The sequence below is a fragment of the Ptiloglossa arizonensis genome, chromosome 4 (assembly GCF_051014685.1).
Source record: "Ptiloglossa arizonensis isolate GNS036 chromosome 4, iyPtiAriz1_principal, whole genome shotgun sequence".
NCBI classification, from domain to species: domain Eukaryota; kingdom Metazoa; phylum Arthropoda; class Insecta; order Hymenoptera; family Colletidae; genus Ptiloglossa; species Ptiloglossa arizonensis.
The window spans coordinates 5,167,632-5,187,541 of record NC_135051.1 but is presented as its reverse complement, the minus strand read 5'-3'; the positions used below and the strand labels follow the sequence as shown (position 1 = coordinate 5,187,541).

At 44.4% G+C, this 19,910-nt stretch overlaps 1 protein-coding gene across 7 annotated transcripts in view; it reads right to left on the bottom strand.

The window, feature by feature from the left end:
* The window catches only part of Heca (hdc homolog, cell cycle regulator), a 205,496-nt gene that overhangs the window by 90,551 nt on the left and 95,035 nt on the right, over positions 1 to 19,910 (bottom strand). For 3 of the 7 annotated variants that reach the window (XM_076308775.1, XM_076308776.1, XM_076308774.1), the window contains 6 exons: positions 18,544 to 18,767; positions 3,766 to 4,122; positions 3,428 to 3,684; positions 2,901 to 3,152; positions 2,403 to 2,574; positions 1,651 to 2,326 (listed from right to left, as the gene is read on the bottom strand). The exons of 2 other annotated variants lie outside the window; for them this stretch is intronic. In XM_076308775.1, coding sequence (XP_076164890.1) covers positions 2,040 to 2,326; positions 2,403 to 2,574; positions 2,901 to 3,152; positions 3,428 to 3,684; positions 3,766 to 4,027 — 1,230 coding nt within the window. In that variant the 5' untranslated portion in view covers positions 4,028 to 4,122; positions 18,544 to 18,767 and the 3' untranslated portion in view covers positions 1,651 to 2,039. Of the gene's footprint in view, positions 1 to 1,647; positions 2,327 to 2,402; positions 2,575 to 2,900; positions 3,153 to 3,427; positions 3,685 to 3,765; positions 4,123 to 18,543; positions 18,768 to 19,910 lie in introns of those variants that run through there. 2 more of the 7 variants (XM_076308778.1, XM_076308777.1) reach the window with 2 other exon arrangements.

The window sequence follows — 19,910 nt, the reverse complement described above, 5'->3', positions numbered from 1 at the left end:
TCGGTGACCGAGTTAATAGTAGACCGTAGTAACTGGTCGAATCTCTGGACGATGATACCAAATTTTGTAGATTGGAAAGATATTTGGAACGATATCCTTCTTAGAACGATATTCAAACGGAGATACTCGATATTGGACTTTGGTAACTAGCGATTCTCAATATTCGACTAAGCGTGTATCTGTAGTTACGTAAACGATAGCTCGTAGAGAATGTTTCAAAGTGCTCGAAATAAGTCTCCCGTCCCCTCCCAATTACCCTAACAGTACCAACAATCTACCGTGAATATTTGAACACACTTCTCCCGGTAAGTTCGATACACGAGTAATTTTTTGGATACTCGTGAGATCCCTGAATCGATGGTTAGGTAAATGATAGCTTGTCGAGAATCTCTCGAAATATTCGTGCGTTCCCTGCCGACGAGCCACGGGTACCAACAGTCTTCCTTGAATATTTCAGCAGACTTTCCCTGGTAACTTTCGATACTCCCTGTATCGATGGTTACATAAATGATAGCCGGTAGACAATCTCGAAATACACTTCCGTTCCCTCCCAATGACCTCAGAGTTGCCAACAATCTACCCTGAATATTTTAACACACTTTCCAAGCCGTACCGGCAAGAAATAAAAGAACGGAAGGGGAGTTTCGCCATTTTCCGCTCGGCGATCCGAGCGGTCATCGATCAAGCCCATTGATCAGTCATCGGTCGGTGTTCTCCGACTGACCCCTTCCCCTTACCCCCAGAGTCAACGACCACGAAAGAACGCGTCGTAGACTTTTTCGCTCATAACACCGAGGCTTCGTTATAAATAACTCGTCGTCGCACACTAATCTCGGTGATTTTTCATTTTAGATGGGCGGAGCCAGCCAGCCAGCCAGCCACAGGCGGATCATTGTTGACTCGAGACAGCACCAAGGGCGAGACGCGCAACGGAGACGCATTGTACGTGTCGGTGCATACCCAAGCTGCATAATCCCGAGTTCAAGTTTAGCGAGTGCATCCTCTCTTTCTCTCCAGCGTCTCCTCCGTCTCCCCTGCTTCTCGATGGAAACTCGTCTACTCGAAGATCGTGGCGGTTGGCACGTCGTCTTACCCTTTCGAATGTCCTTTTAACCGGTAAGAAGATCCACTGAATGGATATAACACAGCTGCAAGACTCGAGGTGTACCGATCAGAGTCGTGGATCGTTACAGATATACGTTTGCTTCGTTGTTAGGATTTTTTCCCCTAGGTATCTCCTATCCTCGTGCCATTGTCCAAGTACACTTACTCGATCACTGTCCTTTCTCTTCAAAACTCCTGATGGAATTCTGTCGAACTTCAGGAGTAAAAGTCACTCCAAGAGACGAGAATTCAGGACTTACTTGTACCGTAGAGAAGTCCAGATATATTCCGAATCGAAGCTTCTGGTAGCGATCGACGAACCAGTAGTTACCAATTGCTATTATGCAGTTTGATAACTTGCAAGTGTCTAACTGCAAGTTAGATACTTCTGCAGTTAAAAGACATTGCAGGGCGATAAAACACACGCTCACGCTCGATGTCCTTCGTCTCTAAGGTACTTGGAACGTTATAGCTGCTCGATGACGACTTGGCAAGATCATCGAGACGAAAAAAAGTAAAACTGTACCGAATTCGTCAATTGATTGCTGCTCTTTTCATTTTACCTTCTCGTCGAACCTTGCTTCCGTTTATTCTTTAACAATTAGGTTCGATCTCGAACTACAATTATATGCACTGGGTTGTTCGGAATGTCATTTCATTCTGTGCTTCTGAAGTTACTCCGTGGAGATTATTTCTCCATCTTAGAATTTTATTAGGTTGTTCGGAAAGTCCTTTCGTTTTTTTTTTTTTGATGAAAACAAAACACGATTCTTTTTAAATGTATAAACATTTCATTAAATTATATACTCTCAATATTGGAAAACGAAATGACATTCCGAACCTAATAAAACTCTAAGATGGATAAATAATATCAACGGAGTAACCCTACAGACATCAGAAGTACAGGACCCAGGCTGGAGCGTTCGCCATAAAACTCACGGCGATGGTAGCCTGATTGTAAAGGTTCCAGACTGCCGTTGAATGTCGGCGAAAGTCTTCCCCTTGGTCTCGATCATGAAAACCATTACGAAAACCGTGCTCAGGCCGCAAATCACGGCGAAGATCGAGAAAATGCCCGCGTTCCCGATCGCATCGACCACGCTTGAAAAGGACACCGTCACCATGAACGCCAGTAGCCAATTCAAGAAGACCGCGCTGGATGACGCGACACTCTTCAACTTCGGTGGGAAGATCTCGCCCATGTACAACCAAGGGATAGGACCTGCTCGAAAAATAGTCCAAGTTGAATTCGCCCGAAAGACCATCTGTGAACACCTGAAGCGATCCAAGTTACTAACCAGCACCGAGACAGAAGGCGACGATATAGGTACAGGCAGACGCTAGGGGTAACCAAAATATGGAATCGGCCTTTGAAGGATCGGTGTTCTTCAGAACGAAGAAAATCACCAGACACACTAGGCATACGCACATCGTGCCGACCGACACCGCCATCAGGATTTTTCGACCCACCTGGAAAAAGGTTCCAGGTTCCCAAAACGCTCCTATAGATAGAATTCTCCACCCTCCACGTGACGTAGAACACTGTGCTCGGTTATCCAACTGTTGAAAGTCCCTGGCCAATCTCAATGGGATCTTTAGAGAGAGATTCGTAACCCTCGAGAGACTTTGTGCTCGTCGTGATGTACCACGGTCGGAAGGTTCCTTTGCGCGAACGCGTCTCGCGATCTGACCATATTGGGATGCCCCCGTTATCGGGACGTAGCTGCCCCGCAAATCGCTGGTAAACGAGCACAGCTACTCCGCTCGTGGTAGCGGCAGAGGGTTCGTGCGACAACCTGATCGATCAGCAACGCCGAGGCAACGCAGGCGAACACTTGGAACACCGCGAAGATCACCATCTGTAACATAGAGTCCAGGTCCACGCCGGTTTGCTTGAACAGGGTCTCCGCGTAGAAGATGATCGCGTTGATCCCGCTCAACTGTTGCGATATCATCAGACCGTACGCGAGCATCATGACCTTCATCACCGGTTTGTTCAGAAACGATTTAAGCGTCACCTTCTCCTTGTATCTCTGTTGCACCTGTTCCTGTTCACGTGACGACGCAATCTCTCGTGAATTTCCTCCATAGACGACAACTGTGTCAAAGAAACCTTGCCCAAATCTCTCAGGATCCTTGCTCAAGAATCTCTAACTCGAGTGGTTCGAGAGACGCGAGAAGATCGATGATAAAATTTGGGCAATGTCATTTCCCTTGGACACTTTCTCAGAGATGTTCCTAAGAGATGTTCCCCTGTCCCTTTGATATGTTTCTAAGAGATGTTCCCCTGTCCCTTAGAGATATTCCTATCAGTAATACTGACTTTGAACGCGTGGAGCTCGGGATCGATGTCGTAGTCAGGTCCACGAAAGAACCGCATAGCCTTCTTGGCAGCCTCCTCGTTATCCACGGCCAGGTAATGTAACGGACTCTCCGGTATGAAGAACATTATACATCCGAAGAGTAGAGGCCCGAGACTGCAGAGAATCGACGTCGTCATGATGCTTCTCGTGTAGCCGCAGCAGAAAGCGTAGAGGATCCCGATCACGATGAACAATTGGAAGAAGACTCCCAAAGTACCTGGAGAACAGTGTCCAAGGAGTGTTCCGGTGAACAGAGTCCGAGGAGTCCTCTGACGAACGAGTATAGGTGATGGTCTACCTCTGATCTCCTTCTCGGCGATCTCAGCGGAGTACATGGGCGCCACGACGCAGAACATCCCGCCGCAGGCGCCTGTGAGCAGTCTGCCGATGAGCAACGGCGCGATCATCATCCCTGATGCAATAATGAAGATCCAACCGGCGAGAAACGGCGGTACCAGGTACATCATCGTCCACTTCCGGCCGTGCTTGTCTATCAGAAACGGCAACACTATCGTTCCCAACGCCGCTCCCAGCGGGAACACCGATGCGACCAGGTTCATAGGCAAGCTTCCATATCCGTGCTCAATCTTCAAGATCTCCGCGCAAGGTGCACTCCAACCGATACCACATCCCAACGAGAAACCGCCTATGCATGCTGGGGAAACCGTCGTGTCTCGTTGCAAGATCGAGAGATTTTATTCGTTACAAGATCGTCCATTCCGTCCATTCAACGATCACAGACCCTAACTGACTTATCTTTGTAAAGAGTTTCGAACGACTTAATAAAGAATGAAATTCTGAAATTTGTCTTTTTATTCCCCTGAAAATACTTGTAAACGATAACGAGCCTTTTCCGGTGAAATTGAGATTCAAATACGGGAGTGTATTTCGATTGTTTTCTATTAGTTTTACGTTCGTAGAGGCTATAAGGTTCCGGCAGATTCCGAGCGACGATCGTACAACGAGCATTTCCTATTTATGAAACACGTACTTCGAGAGCATTACTTTTCCCTACTTAAAATACGATAGAATACCGAAGAGACAATAATTTGGTACTCAATTGGTCGAACTTAGAGGGACGTTGTCAACGACAGAATTATAATCGGTTTCTCTCCATAAAATATTCTACGATCGAATATTTACAAAATTTGGAAACTTCGTGAGGGTTATTGCACGCGTTAAAATTGAGATTGGAGGGAAATTAAAGATTCACTGTTTCGAGTCGAGGAATCGAGTCAACGAATGGCTCGTGTTACTCGCGTCGATCTGTTCTCGATCGTGGTCCTTTCCTAATACGAATCTCACGTCGCGGGACGGACAGTTGCTTCGAATGCTAGGTTAGAACGTCGTCGTCTCGTTGTCGATTGCGATTGCTGACTGCGAGAAAACCGAAGGAAAAAGAAAGAGAGAAACCTGCTGACGCGCCGATATACTGTCGAAGTCTTCTCTTAAAGCGCTTCTTCAAGTCCTCGTTGCCGTCGGGAGTTCCTGCCTCCGCCATGTCTCGCGAAGCTTTAAATCGAGACTCGATATACGCGACGAAACATTCCTCCGCGAACCGAGCTCAACTTCTCGTCGTACATTTCCAACAGATACCAACGAGTCTTTGTCAGCGTTTTATCGATACGGTGGAATTCCTGCTAAGATCAATAAAATCGGTAACAGGAGGGGGAGAACGAGTCGAGACGCGATAAAACCATCTCTTGCTTTCGTTAATTGTTGACACAGGAATCGAAGTACCGCGAACGTGCGAAAATAACATTTACCGTGCGGAATGAACCACATAGCTAATTCGACTCGATGTTTTTTCGTAACTAGTAAACCGTTACCTCGAACACTCGACTCGAGAGGGATCTCCGGGAGAAAAAAAATCTGTTCGAGTTCCCTCGAAAGAAGAGCCACCGGGTGCTGGGCCATCAAACGTTGAACAAACGACCACGAGAGAAAACGATCGTCGAACCCGACACATTTTCGCGCTCCAATAAACTCGACGACGGCACCGTCCTCAAGGGCGATACCTGCGGGCGACCGTGTCCCCGACACCGAGGACGACGCGGTAATAGGGATAAGGTCCCTTCTCCTCACGCCCGGTTACTTCGGCTAACGACATTCAAATTCCATTAGGGCAGCGCGATGTGCGGCTGACAACTTTCGGATTACAGATCGGCCGTTTTCTCTCTCTCTCTCTCTCTCTCTCTCTTTCTTTCTCTTGCACTCCGGTTTGGCGAAAGAAGAACCCTTGTCGGGATAATGGGCGGAGGGAGAGGAAAAAAAAGTTGAGAGGGGGAGGCAACACGCGAAGGGCCCAAGAAACGAGGACGATTAAATCGCGAGAGCGACCGGAGTATTTAAATGAGTGCATCTACATTTTAAACATCGCGTCGATCTTGGGAATCTACGTCGAGCCTCGCCGAGGAACCTCGAGAAAGAAATCGACACTCGCGAAGAGAACTATCGTTAGGGAATCGATGATTCGAATTCCGCTGGTGGTGTTGCAATAATCGATCTCTGAATTTAGAAACGCGAACGAAAAGAACGACGACCTCGAGCGATAAAAATGGAAAAAGAACGATGAACGAGTGTTTATACCGAGCCAGCTATATTAACGGTTGTGGTCGTTAGATGAGTCGGTTATCGGAGAATTTGAAACTACTTTAACGTCCCGTTTTCTTCTCAATGTATCTATACACTGGCGACGTAACACGGGGAACGAGCCTGGACCGCTCCGATTCACCTTACCGATACTCGTTTTAACGGGGAACGTTCGCGAAGGAAACCTCCAGATAACCGATAACGATACACAAAAGCCGGCTATATGCGCGAGTCGTGATCGGCGAGAAAAGAGGATGCACTGTCTCCGAACAAAATCCTTCCAGCCTCCACAGGGACGATAAGAGAATTCGTGCAATCTGCGGCCCAAGAGAAACGTCACCGCGTAACCGACGACCGTTATTGTCCACCCTGCCCTTCGCATAAAGGGAATTTGAATTTCCGAGGACACAGAGAGTGCATCACCGTGTTCCTCGTGGGATTTTTCGTGTTTATTTCGGCGTTGGGTGTTCACGGTTATTTATATAATTTGCTCACGAAAGAAATTAAACCTGTGGGACGATAAAATCCACATTCACGAATAACTGTATTATCTTTCCAATGCAGTCTTGGCACAAGACACAGTAAGAACTTATTACAGCACGCTAAGTCTTACTAGGGATCTACTAGGGTGCACAGAGACTCTCAACACCACACTAGAGTCCAACAAGGGGACAACTGAGCCCACTAGAGTGCAGAAGGGCACAGTAGAGCTCAATAGGGCATACTAGTGCACACTACAACATACTAGGGATCCATCGGGGAACATTAGAGCTCAGTAGGGTGCACTAGAGGTCCGCTAGAGGCACACTAGAGGCACACTAGAGCATACTAAAGCATACTAGAGCATACTAGGGGTCCACAGGGGAACATTAGAGCTCACTAGGGTGCACTAGAGGTCCACTAGAGTACAAAAGAGCACAGTAGAGCACAATAGAGCCCAATAGAGCACAATAGAGTATACTACAACATACGAGGGGTCCACAGGGAAACATTAGAGCTCACTAGGATGCACTAAAGGTCCACTAGAGGCCCACTAGAGTACAGAAGGGCATAGTAGAGCACAATAGAACATACTACAACATACTAGGAGTCCACCGGGGAACATTAGAGCTCACTAGGGTGCGCTAGAGGCCCACTAGAGTACATAAGGGCACAGTAGAGCACAATAGGGCATACTACAACATACTACAACATACTAGGAGTCCACAGGAGAACATTAGAGCTCACAAGGGTGCACTATAGGCCCACTAAAGTACAGAAAGGCACAGTAGGGCCACACTAGAGGCCCACTAGGACTGTCGAATAAAAAGAAGTTCGTGTCGTAAGCCATTGAGAATGTAAAAAGGAGTATCGACGAATGTTTTTATACTTCCAAGGTATGGACATTGTGAGTTCGTTGGTTCAAAACCGGCGTAGTACACGCGACACGGTAATTGCGATGTATCACGTGCGAGCGCCCTTTTCTCGCCTCAGAAATACGTCGTTTTCATTCGCACGGTGTCGTCGTAGCCCTCTCACCGCACCCGCCATGGGAGCAGCTGTACATTTGCATATAAATATAAGTAAAAAGTGTATTTGCATTTAAATGTCCGAGACGCGGGATTCCCTCGTGCTCTCCCGGTCGAGATGTTCGACGACACTCGATCGAAAGTTTGCGACGAACCCCGTTGGAAGGTGCCTAACGACGCGATCAAAGGCGAATGAAGACCTCGACTGAACCGGGAATCGAGGGGTCGCTCGATCAAACCGCTCAATTAGAGGAGCCGTTAAGCTGCCGATAATTTACCGACTACCCTCCGCGAACAACTGAAATACGAATTTTACACGCTCGAATCGCTCTCCACTTTCCGTCCCGTTTAAGTGGATTTCACTCGGCAGAATTAGTTTCTCGATGTCTCGTTAACGATGGAGCAGAGTTTATGAAAAATATAGACGAAAGATCCTACGAGGGAAGAAAAGTCGAAGTAACAGCAATTATTGATTTTCATTAAGAGTGAGAGTAAAAACAATCTTTAATTTGCAAAAGATGCCTCGAAGAAATTTCTCGTCGTTTGAAACGTATAAAGAACCTTTACATTTTTATTGTAGTAATGCATTTGACATTTCTGTTTTGACAAATTCCACTGCGACTTGCATTTGATAGCTATCATTCAAAATAAACACAACACAACCGTTGTAAGAAGGAAATCGATAAATCATTTCAAGGCAGACACTGCAACAACAACGTAGTTAGTAACCATGGAACTTATTTTTACAGCACCTAGTACACGTCACCCGGTCGAGGAATTGTTTCGCAGACGGCTCCAATAGCATTACCTCAACAAAAGGAACAATGGAAGTTGTACAAATATTCAACAAAAACCAGAAATATATAAACCGGAATATTCGACAGATTCAGCATCATAAACGAAAGTGAACTCACTACGAATCCAACTGAGTAAAAGCTTTGAAAAACCAAATCATGGCACGATTCTTTTCTATCTTTGCTGTTTTGCTCATGGTGACAATTGCTGGTAAGAATCTCTATACAAATTATCCTAATACTTGAACGAGTTAAGTGCCGGTCATTTGTACCAATAATATCGTGATATTAAAAACTATAACCATTTTCTAATTTTTCACTCTAACATCTTAATCCGGATTAGAATTTTTCATTAATGGTCCAGAGGGTCCTTCGAATACAGAAAAACATAAATTTAAGATTTCAAAATTATGAAGTAAAAAAAGGAGGTAGCTGAACTTATCAAGATTAATAAATACCCATACAATACGATAATTTGTCAAAACATCACATTAATTATTATAAATTATTGTGCCATTCGTAGTGTAATATCTAGTTCCATTTTGCAATTGTTTTTGTAACAGTTCTCACAAAATGCTATAATTTAGGTATATTCTTTTTTTTTTTTTTTTTGACGTGCAACACAAAACGTTATATTAAACTCAGAGCTCGATGTGGTTTACCTTACACTCTTTACATCAATCTCCACTTTTTGTGGTCACTGTATACTTTTCGAATTTTCAAATTTTCAAATTTTTGCTCCAACAGTTACCAACGCCGTTTTGCCAATACCACCGCTGCCACTACTACCGAAACCAATACCACCGCTACTAATACCACCACATCCAATACTACCGAAACCAATACCACCGCTACTAATACCCCCACATCCAATACTACCGAAACCAATACCACCGCTGCCAATACTACCGAAACCATTAATACCACCGGTGCCACTACTACCGAAACCATTAATACCACCGGTGCCACTACTACCGAAACCATTAATACCACCTGTGCCAATATTACCACCCCTACTACTACCGAAACCAATACCACTGCTACCGAAACCATTACCACTGTTACCACTATTACCGCCCCCACTACTACCGAAACCATTACCACTGTTACCATTACTACCGCCCCCACTACTGCCGAAACTAATACCACACTTACCACTACTACCGCCTCCAATACTACCGAAACCAATACCACCGCTGCTAATACCACCGCTGCCAATACTACCGAAACCATTAATACCACCGCTGCCACTACTACCGAAACCATTAATACCACCGGTGCCACTACTACCGAAACCATTAATACCACCGCTGCCACTACTACCGAAACCATTAATACCACCGGTGCCACTACTACCGAAACCATTAATACCACCGGTGCCACTACTACCGAAACCATTAATACCACCGGTGCCAATATTACCACCCCTACTACTACCGAAACCAATACCACTGCTACCGAAACCATTACCACTGTTACCACTATTACCGCCCCCACTACTACCAAAACCATTACCACTGTTACCATTACTACCGCCCCCACTACTGCCGAAACTAATACCACACTTACCACTACTACCGCCTCCAATACTACCGAAACCAATACCACCGCTGCTAATACCACCGCTGCCAATACTACCGAAACCATTAATACCACCGCTGCCACTACTACCGAAACCATTAATACCACCGCTGCCACTACTACCGAAACCATTAATACACCCGGTGCCACTACTACCGCCACCAATACCACCGATACCAATATTACCACCCCTACTACTACCGAAACCAATACCACTGCTACCGAAACCATTACCACTGCTACCACTATTACCGCCCCCACTACTACCGAAACCATTACCACTGTTACCATTGCTACCGGCCCCACTACTGCCGAAACTAATACCACACTTACCACTACTACCGCCTCCAATACTGCCGAAACCAATACCACCGCTGCTAATACCACCGCTACCAATACTACCGAAACCATTAATACCACCGCTACCACTACTACCGAAACCATTAATACCACCGCTGCCATTACTACCGAAACCATTAATACCACCGCTGCCATTACTACCGAAACCATTAATACCACCGCTGCCACTACTACCGAAACCATTAATACCACCGGTGCCACTACTACCGCCGCCAATACCGCCGATACCAATATTACCACCCCTACTACTACCGAAACCAATACCACTGCTACCGAAACCATTACCACTGCTACCACTATTACCGCCCCCACTACTACCGAAACCATTACCACTGCTACCACTATTACCGAACCCACTACTACCGAAACCATTACCACTGTTACCATTACTACCGCCCCCACTACTACCGAAACCATTACCACTGCTACCACTATTGCCGAACCCACTGCTACCGAAACCATTACCACTGTTACCACTATTACCGCCCCCACTACTACCGAAACCATTACCACTGTTACCATTACTACCGCCCCCACTACTGCCGAAACTAATACCACACTTACCATTACTACCGCCCCCACCACTACCGAAACCATTACCACTGCTACCACTATTACCGCCCCCACTACTACCGAAACCAATACCACTGTTACCATTACTACCGCCCCCACTACTACCGAAACCATTACCACTGCTACCACTATTACCGCCCCCACTACTACCGAAACCAATACTACCACCGCTGCCAATCCCACCACTACCACTGCCAATACCACCAGCAGCACTGCCGGAAGTAACAATAGAAACGGAAGAAGTAATATCGGATAACTGCACACCGTATTCATTAATACAGAAATTGCTGCTAACACTGCTATTATCATCAGAACTAATACCACCGCACCTAATATTACCGAAACCAATAATACACAAACCAATACTACCGCCCCCATTACTACCGGAACTCACATTAGCATCGGCAAAAATAATAGCGTGTGAAGCCGCAGGGCAACGAACGTCTGTGGGAGCACCACTGCCATTACTACCGCTACCAGTCCCACCGCTACCAATACTACCACTGCCAATACCACCGATACCAATACTACCGGAAGTAATAGTAGAAACGGGAAAAATAATAACGGATGCCGCCGCACTGAATCCACTAATACCGAAACCAATACCACCACTGCCAATACCACCGATACCAATACTACCGGAAGTAATAGCAGAAACGGGAAAAATAATAACGGATGCCGCGGCACTAAATCCAATAATACCGAAACCAATACTACCACTGCCAATACCACCGATACCAATACTACCGGAAGTAATAGCAGAAACGGGAAAAATAATAACGGATGCCGCCGCACTGAATCCAATAATACCGAAACCAATACTACCACTGCCAATTCCACCGATACCAATACTGCCGGAAGTAATAGCAGAAACGGGAAAAATAATAACGGATGCCGCGGCACTAAATCCAATAATACCGAAACCAATACTACCACTGCCAATACTACCGGAAGTAATAGCAGAAACGGGAAAAATAATAACGGATGCCGCCGCACTGAATCCACTAATACCGAAACCAATACTACCACTGCCAATACCACCGATACCAATACTACCGGAAGTAATAGCAGAAACGGGAAAAATAATAACGGATGCCGCCGCACTGAATCCAATAATACCGAAACCAATACTACCACTGCCAATTCCACCGATACCAATACTGCCGGAAGTAATAGCAGAAACGGGAAAAATAATAACGGATGCCGCGGCACTAAATCCAATAATACCGAAACCAATACTACCACTGCCAATACTACCGGAAGTAATAGCAGAAACGGGAAAAATAATAACGGATGCCGCCGCACTGAATCCACTAATACCGAAACCAATACTACCACTGCCAATACCACCGATACCAATACTACCGGAAGTAATAGCAGAAACGGGAAAAATAATAACGGATGCCGCGGCACTAAATCCAATAATACCGAAACCAATACCACCACTGCCAATATCACCAAAACTAGTACCGCCGCTCCCAATATTACCGAAACCAATACTACCGCCTCCGATACTACCGGAAGTAATAGCAGAAACGGGAAAAATAATAACGGATGCCGCCGTACTGAATTCAATAATACCGCCCCCAATACTACCGGAAGCAATACTATCGGAAGCAAGAATCGCAACGGGTACTATAATAACGGATGACTCAATAGTGCAGCCAATAATACCGAAGAATCTACGAAAGAGGGCTGCTGATAATCCAATCGTATCTGAACCAGTAACACCGCAACCAAAGGAGCCAGTCAAGAAATGCCCTGAGAACGAAGAATTGTCACCCTGTGGGAAAGTGTTTGAGCCAACGTGCGGTGAACTGAACCCTCGACCCTGTATAAAATTCGTAAGTGTTTGGAAAGTAAGTTGTCAAATTATGCCTTGAAATATTCTACACCACACTGTTAATTGTATGTTTAGAGAGGCACTCCAAGCGAGTCTGCATGCCGTTGCAAAGCATCTTTCGTCAGAAACGAAGACGGACATTGTGTTAAATCCGATCAATGCAAGTGAAAGGCCCTGAAGGCGTAATTAATACGTGAATCAACAAAAAATTTCAATTACTACTATATACTAACTCCCAATTAACATTGTATAAGGTGAATATAATAAATATTGTGTGGAAATAGAATTGTTGTTCTTTTTTTGTTACTACAACCACGAAGAGGTTTATAAAATTCCATGATTTTATAAATACACTAAGAAGACTATGACAGTTTTTTTGACTATTAGTCAGCAGTACGATAGATCAACGACATTGTAATTTCTTGCTATTTACACAGCTTTTCGAACAGTCATTTCACCAAATTCGTTATCACGAGCGACAAGAAAAAAACGAAGATGAGGTAAAAATTTACATAAAAATCTAAAGTATAAAAACGAAGATCGCTGGAAAGACCAACAGTCTCGAGTGAATTAAAAAACGAGAGTCGGACAAGTAACTTCGAACAATCGACAATGCCTCGAAAAGTCATTGCTTTCATGCTTCTCGCCATAGTGGTCATCGTTGAACGTAAGTCCTCGTTAAAAGTTTCATTTCAAACCCCATAATTCTACTTAGTGGGCATAGCTCCCTCCCTTCCCCAGAAAGTATCGAGACACCTGTTCATTTCGTGTAAAACGTAATTATTAAACCAAATTAATTAATTTCTGATAGTCTTGTAGCATTAGATTAGCAAAACAGAAGAGAAAATCTATTTTTATTATACGCAAGGGATGGACTTTGGAAATCGACTTGGTAATAATTTTACAAGGGTAAAATAACTTCTAGATGATTTTTTAGATTTATTTTATTTTCTGTAAGTGCCCCGATACTTTTTAATCGGAGTACACATAAGTATCCATACTGAAGATTCACTTATAAAGTACAGTAAAGTAAGTAGTAACAGAAATAACCAGTAATAAAATAATATTTATAATATTATTTGAATGTAGGCTCTCTTCTCCTCAAGGTATTCGTAACATCTTACTTGTTAGAAGAATCATCGATTAAAAGTTCGTAATACGAAACAACTTGTAACCTAAAACGAAGTAATATTTGGAACCATGTTTATCGACACTTATTTGCTAGCTTCGATGACTACCACATGCCCCCAAAGTTTGTCACCAACTTTCATGAACACCCTATACAATCTAGATGGAATAATCAATTTAATTTTTATTCAAGCCGCGGCGCACAAACCCACAACATCGGCACCGAAGAAAAACTGTCCCCAAAACGAGATATGGTCCAAATGTGGAAAAAGTTGCGAGCAAACTTGCGCCATCTTTGATCCTAATTTCACAGTCTGCCCACATTTTGTAAGTCTTCGTGTTGTATTTTCAAATATTTCTCGTAAATAAATTGCAAAATAAAAATGGAAATAATTTCTACAAGTATTTTATAAAAAGAAATAAATTTGTCGAATTTAGCGATTTAAAAATCGAATAAAAAATATTATTCTTAAATTTTAGGAATGCTCGGACGAGATAGCAGACTGCAGATGCAAACCAACTTACGTAAGAAGCGAGGAAAAATTGTGCATTCTGCCAGAGAAGTGCAAGAATTGGACAGGATAAATACAGTAGCTTGAAATTAATACATTTGTAAGAATGGATATGTAATCCAAACCATATTTGCAATAAATATTATTCAGAATCAAAACTTACTTCTACTTTGTAACGCCAAGTGTTCTGGAACAAATTACTCGGTAGTTTAACGACCAGGTAAAATTTACAACTTGATAGACCGTTCGTTCACGATAAAATACGACCTGGTTCTTGTACGTGGCAAAATATCACGTTTAACGCCACGGTAAAGAATAAAATAAACCAATAGCACCGAATTCGAGCAGGTTACACAGAGTGTTTGCACAGCTCGCGTTGATTATCCGATGAAAAAGTTTTTTTTTTTGTCGATGATAGCGTTATCTCACGAAACACGTGAGACGCGATCAAAAAATTTACATAAAAAGATACAAGTATAAAATCCCTGGCAAAAATTGTCCAGGTGCCATTAGCGAAAGTAAACTCTTAATAACAACGTCGACAAATTAACTATGTCTCGTCACGACGTCTTCCTCTTGCTCATCGTGGTGGTGATCGTTGTTTGTAAGTTCCTCTTTTAGATTTAAATATGGAAACACTATGTTGCATCTTGCTTAGACATAGTTTCTAATCTAAATCAGATATTTTTTCATGGATTCAAATATTTTCTAATCTTTCCTCTACGATGCTTGCGACAATTATCACAAAATTATGTTCAAGCTGCCGAAGAGGCACAGGACTGCCCTCAAAACGAGATGTGGTCTTGGTGCGCAAAAAGGTGCGAACCCAGTTGCAAGATTCCTGTACCGACCGAGGAGACTTGTCCAGAAATGGTGAGTATTCGAAATCGTTGGTTACACTCTGAGAAACACGTGTACTCTACCAACCCTCGCTTCAGGTATGCGACCCCCAGAAATCCGATTGCAGATGCAAGGAAGGCTTCTTCAGAAACGAAAAAGAAACTTGCGTCAAACTCGCAAATTGTAAGAAGTAGTGCGCCACGGATTTTGATTAAATTTCATCGACTATGTATTAAGTTTACTATTACCAATAAATATATACTTCTGTGCATTTTACTTTTGTTCACCAGAAAAAGCTTGTAATATATTTAGAACAAATGTTTGGAAACCTTTTTCCAACCATTTTTTTTCTAATTTTCTTTAAGGTCGATGATCTTTATAAAAGTGGTCTTCTAAAACGTTTAAATCTCTCCCAATATATATTATAATCCCTTGAAAATCGGAAAAGAAAAATCGTAGAACATTATCCAAAATTGTTCGACTTTAATTTCACAAAATTTTACTCTCAGTGTCCCAAAGAGGACTTTCGATCACCGAGCACCAAAAAGAATATAAAAAAAAAAAACTATTTGTCCACGACCTAAAGCTACCTTCTTAACAAGCAAGATCCCTAGTTCGAAATTGTACAATATATCCAACATCCAGCAAGCTATAAAACAAGTTTACTGAAACTACATGCTCGATATCCATCTGAACATTCTAACAGAACCGGAATGTCTCGTTCGCGCTGTGGCAACTTCCGTGACGAGCTGAATTCGAAAGGAAAAGTCTCAGTGTGCAGCAGCCTCGTATTCGCGTATACAGTGTCGATTGAAAAGTGCAGTTTAGGAAAGGGAAGGTTTTCCACAAATTTCCGTGTGCTTCCTCGACGATGAAGCAACCAATTTGCAGAGGGATCGGACACCTCGAGAATGGCTTGCACGAATATCTCTCATCGATCTGTGTACGCTTCTACGAGTTCCATCATACGTTTGTATACGAAACGAAAGACGCCGCGTCTGCGAAGACGGTATTATATAATAGATAACAATGCCAACGCGACAAAGCGCGAAGCATGTGTGCCATTGGATGACTAACAGTGTCATCTAACAACGGACATCGATCGAACATTGTTATACCACGCGTGTATTATTGAAATTGAATGACGATTTTCGCAAGCCCTCGACGTCGTCGTTTCTTTGACGTGTTATTCTCGTTGTCGAGAGATAATTTTTCATCCGGTCAAAAATGTTTGAACAACATCTCAACAAAATTAGAATTCGAATGGAGACTTACCTCTTTCTCGTAAGAAACAAATAACGTCGAAATATTTGTTCCTCGAAATCGAAATTTACATTCGATTCGACAATGCACCGATAATCATCGTTGACTTCTCGGAATTAATAAAATTAAACGTTTCTCTAAACAAGTAAAAAGTATCTTTCGCCCGGATAAAATTCTAAACGGATGACACTGGTTAGGAATCAGCTATTCCGTAAACGAGGGGGGAAAAATGCTCGAATCCTCGAACGAAGAATCTCGATGCACGTACGAGTCGGTTTTACGATCTCGGTGCAGCTAGTCTCGCCTGCATCGTAGCTCGATTCCCGATCGAAAGTTCGGTATACGCGTCAACCCTAACCGAGGCGCGCGCATAAATGCCTCGGAGGAGGAGGCCGTGGTTGTCCGCGTGTCGTTCCCGAGCGTAAAGCAGACCTCGAAACAGCTTACATAAGCCGTCCGCTGACTGGCTTTGCTACCTTGAAGTCGGTCGTTGCCGCTGTCTCCTGCAAATCGCTGCACGCCGCGGCGTATATGCATCGAACGTTCTTTGCAGCCGACTGGCAATCAAGCCGCGCGACGCACGAACGGGCAACGATGGACGCAACAACGCGACGGATAGATTTCAGTATCAACGTGGGAATATGTCTACGGGGCCCCACGGTGTGTATCGATCCTCATACGAGGGATAATAAATTGTTGACTCCGCGTCCCGTGCATCCGAGCGGAGACGTCGTTAGGAAGACGGTACACGTCGTTCGCGTCGTCGAACGCGCTTTGTGTATTATCATTATTCCTCTCCAGCGTTGAATTCCTGTTCGAGGTCTCGTCTAACGAGCCGATTTCTGCGCGATGTGAAACTTTTAACGACCGCTACGATGCTTTTTCAAAACGTACGCTGCTGCCAGCGAGTACGCAACCGCGACTTTTACAATGCAACGGTGAGCGACGCGCCGGTACACGCGTGCCTTTAGAATTTAGCTGCCTTTTGGAATTCCCCCGAATCGACGGAATTTTCAACCACGAAGGATCTTTCGGAGTTTTTTAAAGTCGTCCAGATGCGACCGCGAGAAGAGGATTTGCAGATTTTACAATTTAACGGAATTTTGCAAAATTATCGATTGTGAAAGATTTTACGAATTTTCAAGTATTTCGAAACTTTGAAATTACCTACTTTGACTAAATTATTGATTGTAGAGGATCTTTGGGAGTTTCAAGACCGACGAGAGGTAAAAGTTACACACGACGAGGGTGCTTCTCAGATTTTCGAATCTACGAAAGTAGAAAAAAAATGTTTAAGATTGTAATTGGCCGTACTCTCGTCGTGCTCGCGTGCATTCTTTCAGGATCGCTCGAAAATTCGTGTGGACGCATCGTGTTTCGACACGAGCGCGGTCCCCCGGAGAGTTGTTAAGCGACAAGCGCGTCGAATTTGTTCGCAGAACTCGAGCGATAAGTTCGCCGACGACGCGCGCCGACCGAATTGTTTCCAGAAATCTGATCGAAGCGTCGAGACGACCTAATTCCACAGGGACGTGACCAGCGACCGATTCTCGTCGTCCACCCTTCGCGCGCAATCGATTCTAACGAGAGAGGCTTAGGACGGTCGATCAAGCTTGTATAAATCACGGTTCCTTCCCCACGGGGCGTTAAGGCGAACGGGAATGGCTGTTCTCGATAAAAGTCACGGAACGGGAATTCCTTTTCCGTTCAACGAAACGAAACTTCCAAACATTGTTTCCACGAATTGATTACGTACCTATTTGCGCCCCTCCAACGAGTCTAAGAAGTACGTACCAGTGGAGAGACTTACCTGTAACAGAAAAAGGAGAATACGTTAATTTTGTTTCAATGTTTGCACGATTTCATACAAACACCTGCAACATGGTGCAAAAATTGCTACAGTCCTCCTGCAATGCGATATTTTAACGCAAATCGAATTCATTGTGTTATAGAAGTCGATACGTTAAATAACATTACGGTAAATAACATCGTGTAGTCAATGCTGGATAAAAAAAATAGTTTTTATTTTAAAGAAGCTTCGTTCAAGAACGATACGAAGAAGGGAAAGGAGTGGAACATTACCTACGATTACGGTGGAGGTAGCGTCCCGGTGACCTTCAGCGGCCAATACATTTTGCCTGCACTTCTCGGTATATGGGTCACACAGCAGCTCTCACTCGCACGTCCAGTCAGAACCACACACGTTGCTCCCGACGTACTGCATTCGTCAAAGTTAACTTCGATTATTGCATACGTATCTCTGTGCTCCTCGTCGAGAAACTCTTGCCTCTGTACCCTCTTTCCATCTTTGAACAATACTTGTTTTCAATAACAAATAATCTGTCTCCCTACCATTCCACAATTCATTTCACAATTCATTCCACGATTCACTCCACGATTCACTCCACGATTCATTCCACAATTCATTCCACAATTCATTCCACAATTCATTCCACAATTCATTCCACAATTCATTCCACAATTCATTCCACAATTCATTCCACAATTCATTCCACAGTTCATTCCACAGTTCATTCCACAGTTCATTCCACAGTTCATTCCACTGTTCATTCCAAAATTCATTCCACAATTCTTTCCACAATTTATTTCACAGTTCATTCCACAATTCATTCCCCGAAACTGTTCGCCCATATTCCAAACCATTCGAAGTTTCCCACCGAAAGGGAAACCCACGGAAAATCTTCTTCGTCGCGTCTCGATTCTCGCGGAACGCCTAGCGAGCGTTCGCGCGCGTAACGACACAGGAAACGCTGAATTCCCGGCGACGTAACACGCCGAGGAAAACTATCGAGCGTAACGCGCGAACGCGCGCGAGGGAACGAACGAGACCATAGAAGTGAAAAAAGAAATACCGCGCGAGAGAACACGGGCCCGATGTATAACCGACTAATGGGAATAATAATGGGTACAACGGCCAAGTACAGAGGCCCGTGTTGATTTACTTTTCACGCTCGAGCGGCGTGTGGCCGCCCACGAGCGAAACGCTCGCGCGAATGCGCCGCCCGTGGGGCGTCGTCGATCGCGCGTGAACGATATCGGTGCACTCGAGGAATCGACTCTCGGGAGACACGCGACCCTTCCGAGATGAAAATAAAAAAATTACTATAACTCTCCCCCACCCCGGGCATCGTTCGGTAAATTATCGACTCGCGTTTCGGGCCACGGCGTTCTTCACGCTTGATTTCAGAGAACGCGTCACCTTTATCACCGTTTGTCCCGCGTGCAACGTAACGCGCGACCAAGGTAATTGGCAATTTCGATCCATTTGTCAAACCAAACCCGGCAGCTCTCTCTCGCCTCGTTCGAGCGTGTCTCTCTCTTTCTCTTTCTCTCTCTTGCACGCGCGCGAACTACTTGCAAACGAGCAACGTGTCCCATAAATTGCTGCGAATTCCACCCAACCGTCGCGCGCGTGCTCGCGACGCTTT